Source organism: Lepidochelys kempii, chromosome 1 (genome assembly GCF_965140285.1).
Source record: "Lepidochelys kempii isolate rLepKem1 chromosome 1, rLepKem1.hap1, whole genome shotgun sequence".
Lineage (NCBI taxonomy): Eukaryota > Metazoa > Chordata > Testudines > Cheloniidae > Lepidochelys > Lepidochelys kempii.
This window is the reverse complement of record NC_136380.1, coordinates 82,234,258-82,262,175: the sequence shown is the minus strand read 5'-3', so window position 1 is coordinate 82,262,175 and position 27,918 is coordinate 82,234,258. Positions and strand designations below refer to the sequence as shown.

At 44.7% G+C, this 27,918-nt stretch overlaps 1 protein-coding gene and 1 long non-coding RNA gene across 7 annotated transcripts in view; one reads left to right on the top strand and one right to left on the bottom strand.

Annotated features, from left to right (window-relative positions):
- LOC144930662 (uncharacterized) overlaps positions 1-1,769 on the bottom strand; it is a 74,814-nt gene extending 73,045 nt beyond the window's left edge. For all 6 annotated transcript variants that reach the window (XR_013635965.1, XR_013635966.1, XR_013635969.1 and 3 more), the window contains exon 1: positions 257-1,769. This is a non-coding gene — a long non-coding RNA (uncharacterized LOC144930662). The remainder of the gene's footprint in view (positions 1-256) is intronic.
- EDNRB (endothelin receptor type B) lies at positions 219-27,854 on the top strand. Its single transcript, XM_073347298.2, has 8 exons — positions 219-410; positions 1,161-1,657; positions 16,479-16,591; positions 16,781-16,985; positions 17,354-17,503; positions 19,399-19,532; positions 22,157-22,265; positions 23,901-27,854. Exons 2-8 carry the CDS (start codon positions 1,205-1,207, stop codon positions 24,030-24,032), a joined length of 1,296 nt encoding a protein of 431 aa, XP_073203399.1. The 5' UTR covers positions 219-410; positions 1,161-1,204; the 3' UTR covers positions 24,033-27,854.
- The last annotated feature ends 64 nt before the right edge of the window (positions 27,855-27,918 follow it).

Below are 27,918 nucleotides of genomic sequence, written 5' to 3'. Positions count from 1 at the left end.
TGCCTTTGCTAGCAGGAAACTTTCTGTTGATGCTCTCCAGGCATCTGGGGGAGCCAGAGTCTGGCAAAGGGACAGGACGAAAGTTTGTTGCTCTGTAGGAGGGACTCCGGGTGGAGTCTGGCAGTGATTGATGGGAAAGATGTGACTGAATTTAAAAAAAAAAAACAACAACAAAAAAAACGATTCGCCTAATTTACTGGATTTAGGCGCACACCAAGAGCAAGGAGAGGCTGCTTTGCTACCGACAGCCACTTACTCGTTTCGCAAGAGCCAGTCCCTCCTGCGGCGGCAGCGCCAAGCTGCTGCTAGCCAGGCAGCGTCCTTCAGAGCGCGGGTGCTGAATCGCAGGCAAGCGCTGGGAAGCAGGAACCAGCCCTTGGCAGCTGCTTTGTGCTGGGAGGATTTGAAAGGTAAATAGATGTTTATAGCAAGCTGAGGACGAGCCACTGGACACGCGTTTTCTTCCCGGGGGGAGAAAAGAAACCTTGGGGCTTCTCTTTGAACTGATAAAGGATGCGGAGGGGGCTCAGAGGAACCCCCTCCCGAGGGACGGCGGTGAGGGCTGCAAGCCTGGGCAGCTAAGGCGGCGGGGCGATGCGGTGGGAATCTCCGTTCCGATTGTTTCTCGGGTTTTCCTCTCGCTAGTTGCGATTGACGTTTCCGCGAAGGTCGGTGCCAATCGGCACTTCACCGCCTGTATTTCGCCGTTTCCAGACCTCGAGCGCGCCCGCCTCGGGCTGCGGGAGGGAGATCGCGGCTTGCTCCCTCTCTGAAAGGGGCATTGGCCGGGACAGGGAAGGAAGTGGGGTTTCCGCGGGGCTCGGTGCGTTTTGCAAAGGGGGGGGGGGGTGGGCTGGCGCCTCTCCTTTTAAAGCCTCCCCCCGGTTTGGCAGGAGGGACCCCCTTCTGAGCCGCGTTAAATGTTCCTCTCCCGGCTCTTGCTCAGTGCGGGGAGAAGGGCTCCCCCCCGCGTGACCCGGCGAGGGTCCTACCGGAACGTCTACACTGCACAGCCCCAGCCTCTTCCCCGGAGCCGGAGTCAGCCCGGGCCAGCCGCGGGTGTCTCGCTTGCCGTGTAGACAGCCTGTGGCGGCGGGGCTGGCGCTGCGCCTGGACACCCGCGGCCGGGCTGATCCCCGTCTCCTGGCTCTCTGTTGCAGGGTGACCCGGCGCCGCTCGGCTCTGCCCCGCTCCCGGCAGCGGCATGCACCGACCCGGCCTCTGGCGCCTCCTCGCTCCCGCGCTGCTGCTCAGCTGCTGCGCCGCCTGGGAGGAGAAGGGGTCCCCGCGCCCGGGGGGCGCCCCGCAGCACAGCCCCCTTTCCCCGGGGGCCGCGGTGACCCACACCGCCCGCACGCCCGGGCTCAAGGGCTCGGGCTCCAACGCGTCCGGCTCGGCTGTGCCCGGCGGCGGCCGAGGCCGCTCGCCGTCTCCGCCCATGTGCACCGGGCAGACGGAGGTGAAGGAGACGTTCAAGTACATCAATACGCTGGTGGCCGGCCTGGTGTTCGTGCTGGGCATCATCGGCAACGCCACCCTGCTGCGCATCATCTACAAGAACAAGTGCATGAGGAACGGCCCCAACATCCTGATCGCCAGCCTGGCCCTGGGGGACCTGCTCCACATCACCATCGACATCCCCGTCAACGTGTACAAGGTAAGGGGGCCTGCGCCGGCCTGGCTCCACCCGCCCGAGCCGGCGGATAGACCGGCTCCCCGGCTGAATGGCCGGTAGGTGTCTCTCCCCCACCCGGACAGCCGAGGCTGGCAGAAGTTGTTCCACAATGTGCCAGGCTAGGCAGCAACAGCGTTACCCCCTCTGGGCCGCACGCTGTCCTACAACCATACAAAAAGTAAAAATAAAGGTGGAAGTGTATTAACACCGGCTGTCTCAAAGGGACAACTACCACCCTAGATCTGATACAAATCAATCAAGAAAGGGGCCGCTGATTTTGTTCCCCCCCCTCCGTAGAGGGGTAGCAAAAAGAACATGCATTCCTTAAATGTGCCTGTTGGTCCTGTGCACCAGGGTGAATTTCAGCCGCGGATGAAAGGGGGAGGGGGAGGGGGGTTTCAGGTGCTTAATTTTAAGCAGGTGAATAATCTAATTGGCTTACTTTGCTGATTAGGGATGGGTTTACTCACCTGCTTAAAATTAAGCAACCTGTTAAGTGCTTTGCTGAAGGTTGGCTTCCTTCTGGAGAGAAGAGGCAAAGAAAAACTGGCTTAGGCACATAGCAATGGCAGTTGCCCCTAAATACCTGCATGTGGCTCTGGGCCCTGGTTCTCAAATTGGAGGGGGAATGGTGCTCCCTTAGCCCTGTAAAGAACTTACCCTGTGCCAAAGCCCAGTGGCCTGGCCTGGCCTGAGATCTCCTCTGCAGCTTTCTCTTTCCCACCTCTGCCCCAGAGCAGGGAGTGAGTGAAAGGCTTGTTCTGAGTGGGACTGTTCTACCTGAATGTCAAGTGCTGCTGCCATCCTTATGACTTTTACATAAAGCTGTAATAAAAATAGCAGAGAGTGTAAAAAAATCTTTCTATTCTACCCCGGTCTCTGTAGTGTATGATTATTAATTCATATTACTGGTCCATCCAGAGTCTCTAGTCAAGATCAGGGCACATTGTGCTGGACAGTGAATATACAAAAGATAGTTGCTGTAGTCTAAATATCTGAACACCTTACAGAGGTTACTCAAAGTAAACAAGCAGATGTTTTCTCCACTCCTTTCCCCACCAGCAAGTTAGAAGTTTTGGACTTGGTTCTTATTTTAATTTGGGAATGCTATGTTGAAAAGATGGGCTTTTAAGTTAGTCCTTGGTATGATTTGTGCTCACTCTGAGAGGTTGTTGAAGGGAATCCCATAATCTTAACCCTTCTAAACATAGAATCATAGAACTGTAGGACTGGAAATGAAGTCAAGAGGTCAGCTACACTCAGAGAGCCCCTGCACTCATGGCAGGACTAAGTATTATCTAGACTAGACTATCCCTGGCAGGTGTTGGTCTAACCTGCTCTTAAAAATCTCGAATGATGGAGATTCCACAATCTCCCTGGGCAATTTATTCTAGTGCTTAACTACCCTGACAGTTAAAGTTTTCCTAATGTCCAACCTAAACCACCCTTGCTGCAGTTTAAGACCATTGCTTCTTGTCCTGCCCTCAGAGGTTAGTTAAGGAGACCAATTTTTCTCCCTCCGCCTTGTAACAATCTTTCATGTACTTGAAAACTGTTATCATGTCCACCCTCAGTCTTCTCTTCTCGAGACTAAACAAACCCAAATTTTTCAATCTTCCCTCATAGGCCCTGCTTTCTAGACATACTGGAGTATTCTTTCAGTGGCTGTTGTAGACTTTAGAGTCAAATTCATTAGAATTATACCAGGGATGAATTTGACTCAGTGTTTTAGACCATCACTGCACTGTATATTTATCGGCCTTTCTACATAAGGGGGTGGTAGTTTTCTGGCTGCAGGTGGTAAGTGTTAAACAATAGGTGTTTAATTTTTTTAAAAAACTGCTTTGAAAAGTAAAAACGATGAACGGACAAAATGACAACTACCCTGTATAAATCCAAGAAAAACTGTCAGTAACATGACTTTTTGGTACAGGAATTTGATGTTCTAGTGACACTGACATTTTCAGAAATGAAAAATCACCTGGCAAGGGCTGTCACAGCTTACCTCACCCCCATCCCCCAAGCAAAAATATATTATTCTTATCTTGATAGATTTTTCATGAAATATATTATCATGTAGGAGGACAGAAGGGTCAGAGAGCATACTAAGTTATACCAAGCACATTGCACATTCAGGACCTGCCATTTCAAAAAGGTCCTACTATTGTCAAGAGCTGCTCACCCTTTTACTCCATGTTTTGTAAGCAAGCTCCCAAACTGAAGTGATATTTAATTGATAATATTTAAAATTATATTATAAACACATTTACCTGTATTACTAATGACTTTAGAGCATTAACCCCTATGGAGAATTTTTAAAAATCCAGTTTATTCTTCTCTATTTTGTGTGTTTGAATGCTTTTTGCTGTCCTCTTTCATCTTGGGCACTGAAGTTAGTTTCCCTTTAAGATTCTTGTGGCCACAGCATTTGCAAACACCTCAGTGTACTGTTTGTTTGTTTAAAAACAACTGAATCCAATGGAATTTTAAAATGAATGCTAATGGAAACATACATTTCTATTAGTCTGAGATTTGGTAAAAGCTTATTTTACATAATGTAAATTATGTGCCAAATCTGAGTTGACAGTGTCCATTTACCAACTTCACAATCCTGTTAATTCAGTTGCAGAGATGAGCCCAAAAAGCCTTATAACATTTGAGACAGATTATAGTGAAATGGCCTGTAATCAAAATCTCCTGTCACTTAGTGGAATGAGAAAAGTAGAGGCTAACAAAGTGTTCATTTTTGTAAAGGCAGCAAACTCATCAGTTTTAACTCATGATTTGGAGCAATTATAATACCACTGACCCAGACCTTTAGAGTGACATTCAGAGAGGGCACCTATTTGGAAAATAATGTGAAGGAAATTGCTGTGTTCAAAAACCTACCATTGCTAATAGCTTTCTTAACAATGCTTACAGTAGCCAATGTGAAAGTGAAATACCACCCTAGTGCATGAAAAAAGTACCTAGCAGAACTAGACAGATCCACAATAGATACTTCAGAGTTTGCTCAAAGCACAGATTTTGTGTGAGCTGTTCAGCATGATGAATTCAAGATACTGTTTGCAGTGTTGCTGTAGCTATGTTGGTCCCAGGATATGAGAAAGACAAGGTGGGTGATTCTGTGATTCAGTTCAGTATCTTTTATTGGACCAACTTCTGTTGGTGAAAGAGCTGAGCTTTGGAGCTACACAGAGCTCTTCTTCAGGTCTGGGAAAGGTACTCACTAAATACAAGTTAGAAGAGATTAACATAAGTAGTTAACAGGTTTCAGAGGGGCAGCCGTGTTAGTCTGTATCAGCAAAGACAAGGAGGAGTCCTTGTGGCACCTTAGAGACTAACACATTTATTTGGGCATCAGCTTTCGTGAGCTAGAACCCACTTTATCCGATACATGAACACACTGTAAGAACCATTCAAGGTGAAGTGGCCTGTTAACACCTCACCGGTCATAGGACAAAAAGGGGGGTTAGGGGATTACGAGATTGTTGTAATATGCCATAAATCCAGAGTCTTTATTAGGGGCATGATTTTTCGTGTCTAGTAAAGTTATAAATTTAATCTCCCAGGCTCATCTTTTGAAGGTATTGCACAGGTTTCCTTTGAGGATGAGGATTGGGAGGTCAGAAATGGAGTGAACATTTTGCGAAAAGTGTTTGCCCAGAGGTGATATTTTGTGTTTTATCATTTCTCTGCGTGAATTCATTCAAGAGTGAGTGATTGGTTGATTTCACCCACATAGATGTTATGGAGGCATTAGTGCACTGGATGAGGTACACCACATATTGCGATAGGCAGACGTAGGACCAATGGATCTTAAAAGGTGTGTTGTGGGGAGTGTTGATCATCATAGCAGTGGAGATATGTCTGCAAGTTTTGCATCGGTTGTTATGGTAGGGTCTGGTGCCGCTTTGAATTGGTGTGTCCTGGTTTCTGGGGAGCTTACTTCTGATGATGAGCTTGGTGTGGTTAGGTTGAGATATTCTTGTCTAGTAAGTTCCTAAAAAGCCAAAAAGTTCACAGACACCTGTGCCTGTCTTGAAAATTCAAATCACTTATCCTGAAGCTATCTAAAGATAATCAAATATCAGCTAAGCTATGAGACAAAATAACATGTAATGGGTAAAGCACTTATTAATATATTGCACTTGATAATAGAATATTGGCTAAGTTTTTAAAGTGGGGCATTATGAAAAGTGGAAAACATTGCACAGCTCAAGCAAACAAGAAAATATCCACAAAAAATGCAGACGGGGGATTTGCAGGACCCGGGGAACAGTAAGGCTGTGGTTGCAGATCTACTACTGCAGAGTACAGGGAGGCTACCACTGCCCTATGCAGCAGTTTGGCCTTTTGGAACTATGGTGTGCCAACCATATCTCTTCCATTTTCCAAAGTGCCAGGTGGAGCCCTCTGGAGATGTCCTTCTGCATGGCCCACGAGCATGACAGAAACACAGAAGTTTGGGGAATTACAGGGCCATTTAAAGTGTGGGTCATTGAGTGTTATAAGTCCCCCTCTGTGCTCAATCCACAAAGGATGAGTCTGACAGCTTTCAGCCTAAGAGTGTAGTTTCGGAGGTTCCTAGGCCAGGCCCAAGCACTGGCTATGATGACAGCTATCAGATAAGCACTCTTAGATAAAATTTTTTAAAAGATGCTAAGAAACATTAAGTGAAAAGTGGAACACCCAAAAGTCTACAGATTCCATACTTATAGTTGGATGCACAGCGTTAAGTCTACCTCTTGTGTGTATTCATTATGATGTTTAATTACATAGATACCATTTCACAAATACCATAATACAATCTCATACAATTTCTTCTACAACTTTCAATACATGTGTTGTAGTTTGTAATATTCATTCTCTTATACTTACATAATATTATTATGTTCCATTTGATTTTATTGATTTAGTCTTCCGCACAGGGGCCTCTTGTGCAGCTTCCTGGACCTTCACTCTTCACGACTGCTACTTTCCCAGATCAGAAGTGGGTGGGTTGGGATGGAGCCTTGACTCTGCCCTCCCCAGTCATGCACTGGCTGGCAAAACTGAGCCAACATGGGGCAGGGGGGAAATCTGCACCTGGCAAGGGACTGTCACAGATTACTTCCCCCCAGAACAAATGTGGGGGAAGAGTAGAAAAACAATTGGCACTCTTCAGTCACAAGTACATTCTGGGGCTCTTCCTGGGCAGCAAAGCTAAGGGGCCACAAGGTTTACTACACAAACCAGTGAGCCACGGCACAGTCTGGCCTGGTATATGATAATCCTCTTTTCTGTGATTATTTTAGCACTCAAAAGTTAGGAAACACCATGCTTATAGTTGCCGTGCAACTTTAATTTGGCCCTATGTTCATCCAGTCTGTTCACGGAAAGACACAGGGGTCATATGGAAAATCTAGTATGTGATCATGTAGTCAAAAATCATAATGCATGTACACAAAGAGCCTAAATTAAGGTTGCCTGGGCGATAATCAATTTGGCATTTCTTAACTTCTCCAAGCCAAGGTACTTCTCGTTAGTGAGGACTATTACCATTCCAAATTTTAGCTATTAGCCCCCAGTCATTTCAGCTGTAGAAAAAGTTGTCATTTTTTTCTATAATGGGAAATGTACAGTATTTTCACTCTTTGCAATGTCTGCACCAATTCTGTTGAGATTTTGCAAACCTCAGCTCTAGACAGAGACCAAGCATGGAAAACTTATGCCCCCAAAGACTACAGTTTTATGCTGCTTTCTCTATAATATAGGTATTTTCATAAGAGCAAATTAAGGGCTTGAAGTGTAGCTGCTCAGCCCCAGGCTTCTTTATGAGCTCATTGGAGGTTTTACCTGTGGCCTGGTCTAGGCGGGGACATTGACCAGAACAGCTATGGTGGAATAAATTATTTTGAAATAGCTATTCTGGAATATTCCCCATATGGACACTCTGTCCCAGAGTAAGGGCTTGTTTACACTACCACTTAAGTGAATGTCAGTTATGTCCCTCAGGAGTGTGAAAAAGCCACCCCTCGGCGTGACATAGGTTACTCTCTCCCACTGACATAGCTTCTGAGGTGGAGTAATTATGCTGATGGGAGGGTGCTCTCATGTCAGCATAGCATGACTTCACCGGATGTGCTCCACCAGCGCAGCTACATCAGTTTAGCTCCAACAGATTAGCTGCACTGTAGATTAGCCCTAAGACTGGCTTTAGTCTGGAGCAGTGCAGCCACATGGAGAGCTGTTCTTGGACAGCTATTCCAGAATAATTTATTCCACAGTAATTATTCTGGTCAATTTCCCCATGTAGCAAAGGCCTATTTGTGGATGCAAAATTGGGTCCTATGTCTCTAACATATCAGATTTGGGACATTTCTCCATGCAGTGTATATGCCATTTTCCAAGGAACTTAATCTGGGTCATTTATATTTGTAAAATATCATTAGATTTTGTAAATTCAGTGTAAAGTTTTTGTCAGCTTATCTGTACACTGATTCACTCATTACATATATGCCTGTGACCACCACCAATTCTCATCTCCTGCTTATCCTTTTGGCTTCTCCTCTTGTGTTTGTGCCTAATGGCAACACAATTCAATGAGAGCCGACACATCCATCCATGCTTCTTGTCCAAGACTGCCAGGGGAATGTAGGTTCCACAACTGTTTACCTTTCAACACCTCTCCTTAGAGTTTATAGGGTTCTTTTCTCTTTGGGGGTGTCTGCATGTAATTACCCTTAGAGTAATAATCTTAACACAAACAAGAATTATAAACAGAGAGAAAATGAAATTAAAACAAAAGAAATGATTTTCTGAACATAACTAGATGTACATTTCTCATCAACTAGACTAAATAAGACACCCTCATCTTGGTTAGAGAAAAAGAAACCCATCTATGTCTAAAAAGCAAGTCCTGGCTCCCAACAGCTAAATAAATCTTAATAAACTTAAAATATTAAACAAATGCTTCAATTAAATATTGTGTAATTCATCTCAGTCATTAAGAATAGTTTATTGGCAAAATCTATAATTTGAAACACTTGTTCCTATGAAAGACTGAAAAATCCTTTGCCTTCATTGTCTATCTTGGTATTCAGTACATCAGGTGGAAACATATTAGCCTTTTCAGATTTATGTATGTACATGGATTGTGAGGTGCAATTTTGTTCATGAATTCGGCACACAGGTGCATGCACTTTTTTGCACATAGCTCTGGGCTTTTGAAGTTTTGAAAAGCAAGTGCTAAATAACTGTTCGTTTGTACCTTTGGCTACCCACCTGTATAAGAGAATAAGAATTCCTGCTATATACAGTCCTGCATGGGCTCATCAGAGCTTGGGTCTAGGTACATAGGAGCAAGCAGACACTACATATCTGCTTAGCATCCTGCCAGAGAAAGAAGACAGGAATAGACGGAACCTTGGCACCAACCCCCTAATTGCGGGCAAGCACACCTGAGCCAACATACGGGATATCGTAACCAGCAGCAAATTTCTAACATCCTCCTTCCCACACAGAACAAAGAGGATGTGGGGGAGGAGTTATAACTCACAAGCGGGGCTGAGTCACAGTTCCTGTTGGGACTCTCCCTGGAGTTGTGCAGTTTACACATTACCCCCCTACTCAGTGCTGTACCTAAATACACAATCTAACCCTTTCCGAATATGTATTTACTATGACTGGTTTAGATACAAATAAGGCATGTTTAAAAGAACGAGGTTTCTTAGGTATGATTTACATCATTCTGTAATGCATCCTCTCCTTTTTTTTTTTGTATTAATTTATTCTTTAAAAACTATGTGGCAATCAAAATATCACCAACATAAGTTGGGTGAATATAAAGTGCTAGTGGAGACCACTTTGGCATATAATGAATTATTTTTGTTTTCACTTCAGTTTGGCTCATGAAAATATTTAAATACCTGTATTTCTGTTTCTTTCCCATTCCCAGGAATATACTTCCTATATCCAAATCTCCTTTAGGAAAACAGTCTTCTCTTTTGTAAATATTCCATTTTGAATCTTATTAACATTTTATTTATTACAGTATAAAACTTCTAGTGGAGTAAGTACATATATGGCTCTACTTTACTAAGAATAAATACTGTTATGTACAAACATTATTTTCCTGAATAATGTTTACTCTGGATTTGAGTTAAGAATAATTTGATCCCCCTATTACCACAAAATTTACAAACTAGAATGCTTCATTTATTCCCTGGTTATAAGCCTAATTCTGAAGGAAACATCCCTAACTCTGCAACTCAGTTGAGAGAGAAAAAAATAACGGAGGGATGTAATTCCTTGTTGGCAGTGACTGCTTCGTGTTCCTGAGCTTCTGTATCTTGTAGATCACAATCTACAAGAGGCACACAAGACATTTGTAGATAGTTATGAATATTAGACCTGTTCAGAAAGGATTCAATAACATGACTACTTACCCAATCTCAAAGAGTCTCTTTTCCTGTACACTCTCTGTCACTATCCTTTCTGGTATTTCCTCTATTGTGGATGGACTTGCTTCAATGAGGATTTGAAAGATTTGGCTCATGCTATGACATAAATCTGGACCATCAGTCCAGCTTACAGCATAGTATGATGGTTTTCAATCTGTGGTCCCCAGACCCCAGGTCCACAAAAAAGGATCCGCAAAAGTTTGTCATTACCATAGAACAGTGGTTTTTCAACCTGTGGTCCATGGATTCCTGGGGGTCCACAGACTATGTGTAAGATTTCCAAAGGAGCCCACACCTCCATTTGACATTTTTTAGAGGTCCGCAAATGAAAAAAAGGGTGAAAACCACTGATATAGTAGATACATCGGGTCATGTTAAACTAAAGTTGCAGCAAATAGCTCATCAGTTTCAGCTATGTTGAAAACGCTCTCTGAATCCATGAGCTATTTATTCCTGTAGTAGGCCTGTTCTTCCCAATGACCCTAAATGTGCCCCTCAGATTTATTATGACTGATGTATGTAACATAAATAATCCTTTCTAATATGACCTGGCAGGAAATTTAAAATATATCAAAGTGTGAGACCCAGGAAAGCTACCAAAACAAAAATCAAAAACCATCTCTGTGTTATCTTATTCTAAATGTACTCTTGGAGATGGTGTGTGGTATATACAGTCTCACTGGAAAAATGTTCAACAAAAGACCACTTGTATCTGGTGATAGAACTTTCTGAGTTATGATTCATCTCAGATTACTTCCTGCATTTCTACCAAATAGGGACTGGTCCTGATCGTTTGCAAGAGGGAAAGCAATGAACACTCAAGCCAAATAAGGAGCAACATCCCAAGGTCCTTCTCCACCAGCAGGATGATTACTATTAAAAATGAAGGTGGAGAAGTTAAAACTGAAGGATCCAACTCATTATCCTTCTGACTCCAGTAGGTCAGGGCTGAGCCCTCAATGCACATCCCAGTCAGCAGCACCAACATTCTAATTTGTTGGGGAAGGAGGCAGCCCTCCCGCGAGTGCACATCCCCTCCCTGCTCCTCCGTACTCCCCGCAGCATCTTCTCCATGCTGTGGAGCTGTTCCGCAGCAGGTGAGAGGTGCTGGGAGAGCTGGGGAGGTGCTAATCGGTGGGGCCACTGGTGGGCTGGAGATGTTGGGGAGTGCGGGGGGAGCTGGCTGCCGGTGGGGGCTCAACACCCACCATTTTTTCCCCATGGGTGCTCCAGCCCTGGAGCACCCACAGAGTCGGCACCTGTGATCCCATTCTCCAATGATGATTCATGCTAATTCAAACAGAAGAAGGAGACACTCAGTTGAGACCAGCTAAGCACAGCTCCTATCAAGACTGCCAAGGGAATGTACCCTTTGTATTGCCTGGTAGAACTGTTGCATAATGATCATACAAATCTTGCTGGTATATTCTAAGGCAGTGATTCCCAAATATATAAGTTCCCTTTCCTAAAGGGCTTCATTGAATGTTAAATACACTAAGGGTATGTCTACCCTACGAAATTAGGTCGAATTTATAGAAGTCGGTTTTTTAGAAATCGGTTTTATATATTCGAGTGTGTGTGTCCCCACAGAAAATGTTCTAAGTGCATTAACTCGGCGGAGTGCTTCCACAGTACCGAGGCTAGAGTCGACTTCCGGAGCGTTGCACTGTGGGTAGCTATCCCACAGTTCCCGCAGTCTCCGCTGCCCATTGGAATTCTGGGTTGAGATCCCAATGCCTGATGGGGCTAAAATATTGTCGCGGGTGATTCTGGGTACATTTCGTCAGGCCCCCATTCCCTCCCTTCCTCTCTCCCTCCCTCCGTGAAAGCAAGAGCAGACAATCATTTTGCGCCTTTTTTCCTGAGTTACCTGTGCAGACGCCATACCACGGCAAGCATGGAGCCCTCTCAGGTAACCGTCACCGTATGTCTCCTGGGTGCTGGCAGACGTAGTACTGCATTGCTACACAGCAGCATCAACCCATTGCCTTGTGGCAGCAGACAGTACTGGTAGCCGTCATCATCATGTCTGAGGTGCTCCTGGCCACATCTGTCAGGAGCGCCTGGGCAGACATGTACGCAGGGACTAAATTTGGAGTGACTTGAGCAGGTCATTCTCTTTAGTCCTACAGTCAGTCCTATTGAACCATCTTATGGTGAGCAGGCAGGCGATACGCATTGCTAGCAGTCCTACTGTACCATCTTCTGCCAGGCAGGCAAGAGATGAGGATGGCTAGCAGTCCTACTGCACCGTCTTCTGCCGAGCAGCCATGAGATGTGGATGGCATGCAGTCCTTCTGCACCGTCTGCTGCCAGCCAAAGATGTAAAAGATAGATGGAGTGGATCAAAACAAGAAATAGACCAGATTTGTTTTGTACTCATTTGCTTCCCCCCCTCCCCCGTCTAGGGGACTCATTCTTCTAGGTCACACTGCAGTCACTCACAGAGAAGGTGCAGCGAGGTAAATCTAGCCATGTATCAATCAGAGGCCAGACCAACCTGCTTGTTCCAATAAGAACAATTACTTAGGTGCACCATTTCTTATTGGAACCCTCCTTGAAGTCCTGCCTGAAATACTCATTGATGTAAAGCCACCTCCTTTGTTGATTTTAATTCCCTGTAAGCCAACCCTGTAAGCCATGTCGTCAGTCGCCCCTCCCTCCGTCAGAGCAATGGCAGACAATCGTTCCGCGCCTTTTTTCTGTGCAGACGCCATACCAAGGCAAGCATGGAGGCCACTCAGCTCACTTTGGCAATTAGGAGCACATTAAACACCACACGCATTATCCAGCAGTATATGCAGCACCAGAACCTGGCAGAGCGATACCGGGCGAGGAGGCGACGTCAGCGCAGTCACGTGAGTGATCAGGACATGGACACAGATTTCTCTGAAAGCAACAAGCACAGACTGGTGGGACCTCATAGTGTTGCAGGTCTGGGACGATTCCCAGTGGCTACGAAACTTTCGCATGCGTAAGGGCACTTTCATGGGACTTTGTGACTTGCTTTCCCCTGCCCTGAAGCACATGAATACCAAGATGAGAGCAGCCCTCACAGTTGAGAAGTGAGTGGCGATAGCCCTGTGGAAGCTTGCAACGCCAGACAGCTACCGGTCAGTTGGGAATCAATTTGGAGTGGGCAAATCTACTGTGGGGGCTGCTGTGATGCAAGTAGCCCACGCAATCAAAGATCTGCTGATATCAAGGGTAGTGACCCTGGGAAATGTGCAGGTCATAGTGGATGGCTTTGCTGCAATGGGATTCCCTAACTGTGGGGCCATAGACGGAACCCATATCCCTATCTTGGCACCGGAGGACCAAGCCGGCGAGTACATAAACCGCAAGGGGTACTTTTCAATAGTGCTGCAAGCTCTGGTGGATCACAAGGGACGTTTCACCAACATCAACGTGGGATGGCCAGGAAAGGTACATGACGCTTGCATCTTCAGGAACTCTGGTCTGTTTCAAAAGCTGCAGGAAGGGACTTTATTCCCAGACCAGAAAATAACTGTTGGGGATGTTGAAATGCCTATAGTTATCCTTGGGGACCCACCCTACCCCTTAATGCCATGGCTCATGAAGCCATACACAGGCAGCCTGGACAGTAGTCAGGAGCTGTTCAACTACAGGCTGAGCAAGTGCAAAATAGCGGTAGAATGTGCATTTGGACATTTAAAGGCGCGCTGGCGCAGTTTACTGACTCGCTTAGACCTCAGCAAAACCAATATTCCCACTGTTATTACTGCTTGCTGTGTGCTCCACAATATCTGTGAGAGTAAGGGGGGAGACGTTTGTGGTGGGGTGGGAGGTTGAGGCAAATCGCCTGGCTGCCGGTTACGCGCAGCCAGACACCAGGGCAGTTAGAAGAGCACAGGAGGGCGCGGTACGCATCAGAGAAGCTTTGAAAACCAGTTTCATGACTGGCCAGGCTACGGTGTGAAAGTTCTGTTTGTTTCTCCTTGATGAAACCCCCCGCTCCTTGGTTCACTCTACTTCCCTGTAAGCTAACCACCCTCCCCTCTTCCCTTCGATCACCGCTTGCAGAGGCAATAAAGTCATTGTTGCTTCACATTCATGCATTCTTTATTCATTCATCACACAAATAGGGGGATGACTACCAAGGTAGCCCAGGAGGGGTGGCGGAGGAGGGAAGGAAAATGCCACACAGCACTTTAAAAGTTTACAACTTTAAAATTTATTGAATGCCAGCCTTCTTTTTTTTGGGCAATCCTCTGTGGTGGAGTGGCTGGTTGGCCGGAGGCCCCCCCACCGTGTTCTTGGGCGTCTGGGTGTGGAGGCTATGGAACTTGGGGAGGAAGGCGGTTGGTTACACAGGGGCTGTAGTGGCAGTCTGTGCTCCAGCTGCCTTTGCTGCAGCTCAACCATACACTGGAGCATACTGGCTTGGTCCTCCAGCAGCCTCAGCATTGAATCCTGCCTCCTCTCATCACGCTGCCGCCACATCTGAGCTTCAGCCCTCTCTTCAGCCCGCCACTTATTCTCTTCAGCCCGCCACCTCTCCTCCCGGTCATTTTGTGCTTTCCTGCACTCTGACATTATTTGCCTCCACGCATTCGTCTGTGCTCTGTCAGTGTGGGAGGACAGCATGAGCTCAGAGAACATTTCATTACGAGTGCGTTTTTTTTTTCTTTCTAATCTTCACTAGCCTCTGGGAAGGAGAAGATCCTGTGATCATTGAAACACATGCAGCTGGTGGAGAAAAAAAAAAGGGACAGCGGTATTTAAAAAGACACATTTTATAAAACAGTCGCTACACTCTTTCAGGGTAAACCTTGCTGTTAACATTACATACATAGCACCTGTGCTTTCATTACAAGGTTGCATTTTGCCTCCCGCCACCGCGTGGCTACCCCCTCAGCCCTCCCCCCTCCCCATGGCTAACAGCGGGGAACATTTCTGTTCAGCCACAGGCAAACAGCCCAGCAGGAACGGGCACCTCTGAGTGTCCCCTGAAGAAAAGCACCCTATTTCAACCAGGTGACCATGAATGATATCTCACTCTCCTGAGGATAACACAGAGAGATAAAGAACGGATGTTGTTTGAACGCCAGCAAACATACACTGCAATGCTTTGTGGTACAATGGTTCCTGAGTACGTTTTACTGGCCTGGAGTGGTAAAGTGTCCTACCATGGAGGACGCAATAAGGCTGCCCTCCCCAGAAACCTTTTGCAAAGGCTTTGGGAGTACATCCAGGAGAGCCACGAATGCCAGGGCAAATTAATCTTTTCACATGCTTGCTTTTAAACCATGTATAGTATTTTAAAAGGTACACTCACCGGAGGTCCCTTCTCCGCCTGCCGGGTTCAGGAGGCAGCCTTGGGTTGGTTCGGGGGGGTACTGGCTCCAGGTCCAGGGTGAGAAACAGTTCCTGGCTGTCGGGAAAACTGGTTTCTCCGCTTGCTTGCTGTGAGCTATCTACAACCTCATCATCATCATCATCTTCTTCGTCCCCAAAACCCGCTTCCTTGTTGCCTCCATCTCCACTGAAGGAGTCAAACAACATGGCTGGGGTAGTGGTGGCTGAACCCCCTAAAATGGCATGCAGCTCATCATAGAAGCGGCATGTTTGGGGCTCTGACCTGGAGCGGCCGTTCGCCTGTCTGGTTTTCTGGTAGGCTTGCCTCAGCTCCTTCAGTTTCACGCGGCACTGCTTCGGGTCCCTGTTATGGCCTCTGTCCTTCATGTCCTGGGAGATTTTGAGAAAGGTTTTGGCATTTCGAAAACTGGAACGGAGTTCTGATAGCACGGATTCCTCTCCCCATACAGCGATCAGATCCCGTACCTCCCGTTCAGTCCATGCTGGAGCTCTTTTGCCATTCTGGGACTCCATCATTGTCACCTCTGCTGATGAGCTCTGCATGGTCACCTCTGCTGATGAGCTCTGCATGGTCACCTGCAGCTTGCCACGCTGGCCAAACAGGAAATGAGATTTAAAAGTTCGCGGTTCTTTTCCTGTCTACCTGGCCAGTGCATCTGAGTTGAGAGTGCTGTCCAGAGCGGTCACAATGGAGCACTCTGGGATAGCTCCCGGAGGCCAATACCATCGAATTGTGTCCACAGTACCCCAAATTCGACCCGGCAAGGCCGATTTAAGCACTAATCCACTTGTCGGGGTGGAGTAAGGAAATCGATTTTAAGAGCCCTTTAAGTTGAAATAAAGGGCTTCGTCGTGTGGACGGGTGCAGGTTTACATCGATTTAATGCTGCTAAATTCGACCTAAAGTCCTAGTGTAGACCAGGGCTAAGAGAAAATCATCCCAGAGAAATGTTCATGTTATATTAGCAATTTCAGTGTTTATAATTACATTAATCATACCTGGTATTTTCTTTTCGCAGCTCCTTGCAAAGGACTGGCCCTTTGGAGTTGAAATGTGCAAATTGGTACCCTTCATTCAAAAGGCATCAGTGGGCATCACTGTGTTAAGTTTGTGTGCCCTCAGTATTGATAGGTGAGACCTGTTTCATTGTTACCAACTCTATATTTTCTTTTAAAGGCATTTAGATAATACGAAATACACCCATACAACCAACTTCTGCTCTCTGTTCAGCTGATACGACAGCATTGACATGTTTATATCAGTTGAATAGAGGGCATAATTTAGCCCTTAATGTAATAAGTGTCCACTGTTGATATTTAGGTATCGAGCAGTTGCTTCCTGGAGCCGCATCAAAGGAATTGGAGTGCCAAAGTGGACTGCTGTAGAAATTGTATTGATCTGGGTTATATCAGTAGTCTTAGCTGTTCCTGAAGCTATAGGTTTTGATATGATTGTTATGGACTATAAAGGAAAGCATCTTAGAATCTGTATGCTTCATCCCACACAAAAAACATCCTTTATGCAGGTAAGATATTTTCTCTTTTAAACAAGTCCTTTCTCTTAAACAATATCTGTATCTAGTTTGGTCAACGGTCTAAAAGTACAAAACTTACTAAGTTTTACTTCTATTAATTTTTAAATTCAGTGTTTAGAAGCAGGGTGTACAGAAACTCTGTCACTGACTTATTGTGTGGCTTTTGGCAAATTCCTTAATCTCTCTGTTTCCTCATCTGTAAAAAGAGACAATAATACTTATATCTCATTCGTGCTGTTAGAAGGATTAACAGATGGTTAATTCAGCCTTGCAAAATGCTGCACATTGTTTATGTATAAATGTTCTCTTTACTACACCCCAAACTGAACGCCTAACACTTCTGATTGTTTCCCCCCTAGTTTTACAAGACAGCTAAAGATTGGTGGCTGTTTAGCTTTTATTTCTGTTTGCCGTTGGCCATCACAGCACTTTTTTATACTCTGATGACCTGTGAGATGTTAAGAAAGAAAAGTGGAATGCAGATTGCTTTAAATGACCACTTAAAACAGGTAAAAATATGCACATGAAAACACTGCTGAGTTTTATATGAGATTACAGTAGAAGCTTCACTAATTCAAGCACCACATAATTAGTGCACACTGAAATTGCAGGCTTCACCTTGCTTCTTAAGAGATGTTTATGAGTAATATTGCCAACCCCAACTGTTCAAAAATTGTAAATCAGGCCTCAAAAATTATGAGATTGTCTTAAAAATCCTGAGACTTTACTCACTTTTGAGTTGTTTTTGTCTTTTGTAGTTAGGGTCTGTAGGGTTCACATTTTTAAGCTTTTTTCTGCAACCGTGAGGGCTAAAACCCTTTTTATATGAAAGCTGAGATTGCGATGCGTTCACATGACTCCAGAACTTGGGATTTAAGAAAGACAACCAAGTATTGTGGGACTCATGATAAAACTGTGAGTTGGCAACATTGCAGTGCTGTAGTCAGGTATCATATTAGCAAAAACCTCCATTCCAAAATACATTACAGAATGTTTACTAGCATACTATGAAGAATTATAAGTAACTAAACCTAAACTACATTTTTAAAATAAAATATATTTGAAATTTTTGCTTTCTTCATTGTTTGTTAGCTTGTACACTAATTTGCAATGTCATTAGTGTAAATAAGAAAGGTTCACCTATATGAATATATTTGTAATTTATGTCTCTTGAGATCTTTAAAAACAGACCAGAGAGAAAAGCACTAGATAATATACAAGTGAAAAAAATCTGTACTTTGAAGGGGGATGGACTGGATAACTAACCTCTTTTCCACCTGTAACTTAAGTGAGTGTATGTATTGACCCCTTGAATTTTCACAGTTGATCCATGAACATGATCAGATATGTTATAGGTATGATTAATTTGTGAACAGCAGCTACAATGGTTAAAGATCTCAAAATTAATTAAAATTTTAAAAAATTACAATGTTCTAAATGTCACTAAATTCCCTCTAAGCTGTGCAGCCTCGCAGCTGCCTATTAAGCCCCCCCAGAGGGGCTTAGGGCTGTGGTGGGGAGAGGTGCCTCTCCCCCAGCACGGACCTACCCCAGTGGGGAGGGGTGTGGCTCCCCCAGGACGTACCTGCAGCGACACAGAGAGGCACCCCTCCCCACCTGCCCCAGCGCAGACCTGCAGCAGCAGGGAGAGGCGCCCCACTCCACCTGCCCCAGCACGGACCTGCCCCGGACTTGCCACAGGCAGAGGAGAGGAGCCCCTCACCTAGCCCAGGCCCACCAAAGGTGCCAGAGAAAGGAGCCCCCTTCCAGTCCCGCCAGAGCTGTTGGGGAGAGGAGCTTCTCCCGCAGCCTAGGCCAGCCCCACCAGAGCTGCTGTGGCTGGGGAGAGGGTCCTTTCCCCCAGCCTCGAGCTCCTGCGGTGAGATGACTGGGGGGGAAGGGCTCCTCTCTCCACACCGCAACCCCGGAGCAGCCTGCACCCCAAATCCCTCATCCCTGTCCGCACCCCAGAGCCCACACCCCCTGCACCCCCAACCCTCTGCCCCAGTCCTGAGCCCCATCCTACACCCCAAACTCCTCATCCCCAGCCCCACACCAGAGCCTGCACCCAGAGCCCTTATCCCTCCACACCCCCAACCCTCTGCTCCAGCCCTGAGCCCCCTCCCACACTCCGAACCACTCGGCCCCACCCCCACCACATGAATTTTGTTATGTGCACCAATATGAAGGTGATGTGTCACACATCACCTCCATATTGGTGCACATAACAAAATTCATTCCGCCCATGGATGTACAAAATTAGAGGGAACACTGAACTTCACCTATGTACCACATTGATATTTATTTTTGCACTTCTATGGTATCATATATTTTGGTTTTAGAAGCGAATAATAAAAGATCAAGAGAGACACTTTAACCCAGTTCCTTTCAATTTTGTTTCCAGAGACGCGAGGTGGCCAAAAATGTGTTCTGTCTGGTGGTTGTCTTTGCCCTGTGTTGGCTCCCCCTTCACCTAAGTAGGATTTTGAAGCTCACTATATATGATCAAAGAGACCCCAATAGATGTGAACTTTTGAGGTAAGACTGTTATGGCTGAATAAGATAACAGGCTTGTAAGGAAAATACCCACCCAGTATTAACTTTATATATTCTCCCTAAGCATGCTTTTGTATTTGGTTTTCCTGATGAAAGGATTTTCTCTCAGTGGCTGAAGATCCCTCTGCTTTACACCCTACGCGCTGGACATTTTGACATTACTATTTTTTCCTGGCTTATAAAGACTGGAGGGAGCTTTAGTATTGCTGACCCCCAAGGGTTCACATATCATGAGCCAGGCCCTTCAAAGTCATGACTGTTTTAGAAATAAGGGGATTTTATAAACACATGACATTTCCAGTTCTGTTGATTTGTGTTCTGGTTTTTGAACCTTTGAGGCACGCTTGACTCACTTATTCAAGCTTTTCTCCACAACCCTGAAGACTAGAAACTTCCCTTCAAAAAAAAAAAAAATGAAAGCCAAGATTCTTATATATTCACATGACTCCTGAAGCCAGGGTTCTAAGACAAGAGCCAAATATCATCAGACTCACAATAAAATCATGAGTTGTCAACAGTGAGCTTCCTTGAGAGGCCTTACTCATTTCTCTAATAAAGCCAGAGGAGTCACTCATGAGCAACATGAAGCAATCCCTCCTCCCTCAGGGTAACAAAAGACTAGGCCCAGGATTTGAACCTAGGGCTATGGCTACACTAGAGACCTTACAGCAGCATAGCTGTACTGCTGCAGCTGCAAGATCTCCCCTACAGCTGCTCTATGCTGATGGGAGACAGCTCTCCTGCCGGCATAATTAAACCACCCCAACAAATGGCAGTAGCTCTGTTGGCAGGAGAGCATCTCCCACTGACATAGCGCTGTCCACACCAACGCTTCTCTTGGTGTACCTTATGTCAGTCAGAGCCGTGTTTTTTTCACATCCCTGACCAACAAACGTTTTAACAGCAAAAGTGCTTGTGTAGACATAGCCTAGGTCTTTCCCATGACCTAAGTTCCCTCTAAGCTGTGTGGCCGTGGAGCAGCCTATTAAGCGCTGTGCAGGTGCTCAGGGCTGCGGCGGGAAGAGATGCCTCTCCCCCAGCCCTGGACCTGCTGCAGCGGGAGAGGCATCTCTCCCCACCAGCCCCAGCCCAGCCCTGGGCCTGCCGGGGACGAGGCACCTTCCCCCAGCCCCAACCCAGGCCAGGCCAGACCTGCCACGCCCCGCCGGCCCCAGTCTAGCCCCAGACCTGCTGTAGGCAGGGGAGAGGTGCCTCTCATGCATCCCTAAACCAGCCCTGGCCCAGACCTGCCAGGGGGAGGCACCTCTCCCGTGGCCCCAACCCTGGAGCTGCCACAGCGGGGAGAGACACGCTCCTTCAGCCTCGGAGCTACTGTGGCTGAGGGAGAGGTGCCTCTCCCCCTGAGCCCAAGTGATGCTGCAGGGACAGAGAGCTGGGGGGAATCCTCTCCCCGCTGTAGCCCCGGGGCAGCCTGCACCCCAAACCCTTCATCCCTGGCCCCACCCCAGAGCCCACATCCCCAACTGGAGCCTTCACCCCTCCCCCCTGCACCCCAACCCTCTGCCCCAGCCCTGAGCCCCTCATCCCCGGCCCCACCCCGGAGCCCGCACCCCCAGCTGGAGACCTAACCCTTCTACACTCCGAACCCATCAGCCCCACCCCTGCCACATTAATTTTGTTATGTGCACCAATATGGAGATGATGTGTGACATATCACCTCCATATTGGTGCACATAACAAAATTCATTCTGCAAAATTAGAGGGAACACTGTCCGTGACTGTGCAGTGTACTGTTACTAAGCAGCCTGGCCAGCGGCATTAGACAGGCAGGCTCTGGGGGAGGGAGGAGAAGAAATGCTCCAGTGATCTGATGATAAATATAATCCTTTACTTCATAGTTAGAGATTGACCCTGTCATTCTCAGGATCCATATGTGAAGGGGTCTGTCTGCCTCAGTGGCAGCACTCCCCAGCCTGCTTCCCCAGGAACCTGCAACGGGCATTCTGTCAGTCCAGAGATCCATGCAGAGGGACAGGGTAGGCTGGGTTTGGGATCAGGGAGACGCATATCATCCCCTCATTGCTGCCCTGAGCTACTGGAGGGTGAACTAGTGCAGTCCAAGGCAGAAAGCAGTGCAATTCCCCCTTTAAGGGGAGTCCTTATTGTGTATTAAGGTTGTGTATTAAGGTCGTGGTGAGGTACGCCAAGGACACAGGGCCTCTACACAGATGGCCCTAACCAGTGGAATCTATACTGTAGGATTTGTGGGCCTTATTACTGATTCTGCAAGGCAAAATCCCTGCCTCCCCTTCTCTTCCCATTAGAACAACTGGGAATAAATCTCCATGAAGAAAACCTCATGAAGATTTTCTCCTCCACATCTCCCTCTGACGGGTTGAGGTGATCAGGCCCTTTGTAATCATACATGTAATCAAACCATAACAAAGACTGAGTCCTCCTATCCAAAACTATGAGGCACAGTATTTTCCTCTGAATAACTCATTCACATAGTTAGCCAGCATTACTGTTACCATACTTAGTAGTAAATCATGCCAGGGTTGAGCATGATGTTTACAACTGTGACCCTTCAATAAGCATGATCAGGAAGTAGTGTATGAATCACATTTACTTTAATTTTCACACAGCTTTTTTCTTGTATTGGACTACATTGGTATTAACATGGCTTCGCTGAATTCCTGCATTAACCCAATAGCCCTGTATTTGGTGAGCAAAAGATTCAAAAACTGCTTTAAGGTAAGAGGCCATCTAAGGCTGCTTTTCATCACATTAGAAAAACATGTTCTTTCTGCATGAAATTCATTCCATGCAGAGGGACATGTGCCAGGACTTACCCCTTCAGATTCAAACAGAACTTTAAAAGTTGCACAGGCCTAGTACAGGCGTTCTGCATAGGACCTGATCCTGCAAGATGCACCTGGTTCACGTGCTGCATTTCACCCTTTGTGAACTATAAATTATGGTCTATTTGCCCTTTTTGAACTGGAACAAGAACTCACTCAATAGTTTGATGTGGGTTTCATGCATGGTTAGGGCAGTTCAGGAGTGTATGTTTTGGTCATTATTCCTGTCATACAGAATGAGCCTTAAAACTTCACGAGTCCAAAGACAAATTATTAGGGCTGGTCAGAAAACAATTCTGTTACATGAAAAGTTTCAAGGTTTCGAAAAATGTCAAGGTTTTTAGTCATTTGGGGAACAAAACAGAGCCTTTCAAAAACTGTGTGTGAAAGAGATCAACCCACCTCAGAATAGCCACATGGTTAGGGCATCTCACCTGGAATGTGGGCAACCTCGGTTCAATCCCTGTTCTGCAAGTGAGCACTCTAATTACCAAGCTACTGGGTTTCCCACATCCCATGTGAGTGCCCTCGTCACCTGGCTATTCTTACATGGTCTCTAGTTCTTTCCCTGTTTTCTTCCCCTTGCCCCTCTCAGACCAAAAAACCTTGTTCATAACATTTTAGTTTGATGAAATTTCATTTGGTCAAACAAATTGCAACCCACTCTTGTCTCATTTACCTCCTCTGATTCAAGAGAATATAATGTCAGATACTCAGTGGTTTGAGCATTGGCCTGCTAAATCCAGGGTTGTGAGTTCAAGCCTTGAGGGGGCCATTTAGGGATCTGGAGCAAAAATTGGAGATTTGGTCCTGCTTTGAGCAGGGGGTTGGACTAGATGACCTCCTGAGGTCCCTTCCAACCCTGATATTCTATGATTAACTGTCATTACGTCTTAATGAGATTTTAGTGACTGACTCCAACTGTCTTGTGGTCCTATCTGTAATGATGGCCCAGTTCTGAAAGCTCTCCCCACAAATGGACCACCCATTGAAATTAGGAGCATGCAGCATCAGAACAGACTTGTAGGATCAGGTCCTAGGTTTGGAAACTGCTGGACAGTGGGAGAGAAAAATTCCATGAGGTAGGGAATTCTTCACGGTTTACAAGTTGTCCCCAACTCCCACAGACCAATCCTGCATTGGCAGAAGGATTGAATGGAATAATTTCTCTTTCCTAGCTTTAGATTGAAATAGAAAGGGGGAAAGCACACAATTTTTGGTAAAAATCACAATCAAGTGTGAGAGGTGCACTCAGGTCTTATAACACCCGTAGGTATAAAACTAAAAGAAGGATTACAGGAAGAATGAAAATACAAAATCTCTCATTCCATTTCCAGATACATTAAAAATTGCCGGCCACATTCAACCCAGGCTTTTAGGGTGCTGCATATTGTTCTTTCTACTGTACAACAGTTATAATGGCCCCTAAATTCTCAGTCGAGGCTGGGTAATAGCAATATTTAATGCATTGTGCAAAAATGTGCATAACAGAAAGATGTAAAATGATGATTCTTTTTGTTTAAAACAGTCATGTTTGTGTTGCTGGTGCCAATCCAAAGACATGCTGTCCCTGGAGGAAAAACAATCCTGCTTTAAGTTCAAAGCTGATGATCATGGATATGATCATTTCCGCTCCAGTAATAAGTACAGTTCATCATAAAAAAGTGTATCCTGTGAAATTAATTTCAGTGCCTTTATTTGACTCTGAGTGACAATTGCTGTTATAGATTAAGATAGTAGAACTTTTGAAAAATCTAGTTTTCTGTTTGCACAAAAAGTAAATAAAAAATTGATTCCCCACAGTTACATAACATTCATAATTATGCATGGTATCATTAGCCACTTGCAAAACACGAAGAACAGCAGCAGAAACAACAACTAAGTCTTAAAGCACTTAAATTCTGTGGAGTCAGCAATTCGAGACTATCCTCAATTCCAGTATATCAGTCATTTGTGTTCATTATAAACTCCTTAGGAACTGGAGTCACAATTCTTAGTAAATAGCAAACCATATCTTTTGTTGGATCAAAGCCAATATTGTATATAACTCAGTGTATTATCTGTGTAAAGCAGATTGAGTGTCTAAATTGTTTTTTAAAAAATTCAAATCCAAACTACTTCATAGCACAGTTCAAACAAAAAAGAAAAAAGTACTTTTATCAGGAATGTTATGCTACTAGCTGAGAACAATACTAATGGGATACAGTCAAGTTAAAAATCGCACTTATGTCTAAATATTTTTACCTACTACTGTCACAAGTAACATTTAAGGTTACGACAAATCTTGTTCTCCCTTATCAGTTTGCTTATATCTTGAATTTGTGGCAGCACTTTTAATAGTCCATTTCACTGTTTGCCCAGTTATCTGATATAGTGTTTCACATACTAGAGGAGAAAAACATCTTTAAATGGAGGAAAATAAGATTGCAGAACCACAGAAATTCTGCATAGTAGCTGAAATTAATGATTTTTTAAATTGATTAGATCTCAAGTTTACAGCACCCCTTTTAAATAATGGGCCTTTGAGTAACTGACTGTAGTTTAGCCAAGTTTACTTTTCTAGAGATTACAAATGAAATTCATTTGTCATGGGAAAAATCAGAAGCTATCTAAATGATGGTTGGGAAAAAGAACCCTTAATGTAGCAGATAGTACAAAATGTAGCAGAGGTAGACAGAGCATTTTGGGTTCTAATTGTACTTAGTTCTGCTAGGTCTTTAAGAAAATAGTCACAAACTGTACTTAAAAGGCTAGTACTACGTCATACAGTAATTCTTGACATTGTTATGAAATGATTTTTCTTTCCATGTGTTAATAACATGTGTGATTAGTTTCTACATCTGTAAATATATTTTAGTGAAGTATAATTAAATGTAAAATATTAAAATATGGGCAGGACCCTACAAGAATATAGAGAGAAAGATGCCTGTGGTAAACAAGATGTGTATTGCCAGGAGCAGTTCACATTTTGTGTATGCATAGCAGACTAATGCTTGTCTTTTAAAATATTTTAATCCAAGCAACTCATGCGTTAAATCTTTTGCTAGTACAAGTTACCAATATTAGGCTTAGTAAAAGCATTACTCTTTGGCTTTGCATCTCCAATTGATTTGTCACAGATTCCCCAAAAAAACTTATTAACACATTTCAAGCAGCAAATCATGAGCGTTTCCTACAAATATCAATAGAAAGCATTTTGAAAGTGAGAAATGTTTTCAGCACACACCATACTTTATTATAATAGAGTATTTGTCAAACTCAGGAATTTTCCTACCTTCAAGTGTAAGAATTCCTTGTACACCTTGTCCACAAAGTGCCTTAAATCTTCTCAAGATAAAAACAGTTTGGATCAGATCTTCAACCTGTGTAAGCTGGTGTTGCTCCACTGGAAACTACTGGAGTTATGCCTATTTACACCAGCTGAGGATCTGGGGGGTGAGTGGGTGGGGTGTGTTTTCCATCATTAGGTAGCTGTTTTCATCACCCTTTGCCCATAAACCCAACTACCATAAACTTAATGGAATGAACTACATGGGGGGTTATTTCTTTAAACAGAAACAGAAGTCATTCAAGATGTGTTCTGCCAATTCCTAAAGTAGAAAAATAGGTTTTTTAAAGTAAAAATAATTCCTTTTCTTGTGCACAAGAAGTCAATAATTTGACTAGTATACCATGTAAATATTATGAATGTTCAACACACTGTTTATTTTATCAGTTTTCACATTGAGACGTGAATTAATGCAAATGAAAAACAATTATTTCTGTGAAATGCATTTCATATATTAAAAATGGGTAACCAACTAAATCCTAAATTTGATACTGGTCAGTGTTATTTTCATAAAGTTATATCATTACAATATTGTACATGTATATTATTTTTATTTCTGTGTGAAATGTAGCTGTTGTATTCTACAACTGTGTAACATGGTTTTTTTTTGTTTTTCCTGGACTAGTTCCTAGTTAAATTGAATCCTCATAGGCCCAGACGTTTAGGTATTGTAGACAAAGGGCATGTGCACTGCCTACTTTTCAGAAAATAATATATACTTAATAGAAAACTTTTTGTAACTTCCAGTATTTACAAAGCAGTATTTTTTCCAGCAACTATATTTTCCCTGTAATAACAAAACCTGCTGCTTACATGGGTTAAAAAAAATACAAGGGAAAACACAAGAGAATCTGTTCTAGCTAGAAACCAAAATACAAAGGATGGGATTTTCACTAGTGCTCAGTGTTGGCAAGTTAATGGAAGTTTAACTATTGGCTTCGGTAAGAGCAGTTAGGCCACCACTTGGAGCTTTTAAAGTATCCAACAGCAATTTGCTACCTGTCCTATCATCCTTGAATAAATAGTAAATGTAAATTTTGTTTTCAAGCATGAAGAGTTATCTATATTAGTGATGAGGTGAAAGGAAGTGAAATTAGCTCTGGTGTAAACCTCTAGGCTGGCAGAAATCTCATGTATCCTCTATCAGCCATATGGGCACCTGTACACCATTAGGTACCATGGAAAAGGTCTGTGCACTATCCTGGCACAGCCTGGCATAGCAGGCCAACATGATGGGGAGCCAGAGAAAGGATCCCAGATCCCTCAGCCCTGGTATCCTGTGCAATGTCCACAGAGGGACTTAAAACTCTATTTCAATCCCTAGGCTAGATTAACAGCCTCATGGGTGGCAGGTGAACCCCGCTTCAGGGAGGCTAAGCCACCAGCCCTACCCCTTCTGCCTGCAGCACCCCCTCCCTACAGCTAGAGACCCGAAGCCCTCCCACCCCAAGTGACTGGAGGAGCCCTACCCCAGCCACCCCAGGCCACTGGCCAGCCCCAGCGCTGGGCCAAGCCAGTGGCCTGAGCACCGGCCACTGGCAGGCCCAAGCTCCAGGCCGCCAGCTAGAGCTGAACTGTCACCGGCTTCAGGGGAGAGGGGGAGAAAGGCAGGGCCTCATGGCAGAACATGGGTAGGGCCATGGCCTGGGGATGGGGAAGCTTAGCCTGCCCTGGCCTTTGATACCAACCACCCATGGGAGCTACGCAGGAGCTTTGTGCTTTGGCCATGAGTTAGCGGTTGGATTTCACCTCCTCATCTTCTCTGCGCTCCATCCACATAGTGCCTTATGTGAGTGAAGTGGGTTTCATGCTGGGTCAATTGCACTGATACACTGGTACTGCATTCAGGAAAAATCAAATGCAAATACAGTGTTAGTACATAGTCTCCATTGTATGTTGTTGGTATTTCACTATCCCAAACAGCTTTTAATAGACATGTACTGGCTATACCAAGACACAGATGGTTCGCAGTGGAATGTTGTGTGTACCTGCATGAAAATGTAAAATCATTTTTTTTTCTTTATTGTCATGTTTAACCATGTAAAATAATTATATATTTTGCTTTTTATGGTCACTAAAATAGCAACTTTTGTGGTTGCTACAGTGTAAACAATCTGAATTACCAATAAAAATATTTTAATTGCTTCACTGACATTCTTTGATCTTTCTTTCTCTACAAACACTCATTTATCAAGCTGGCTTACAATGAAATTGATGT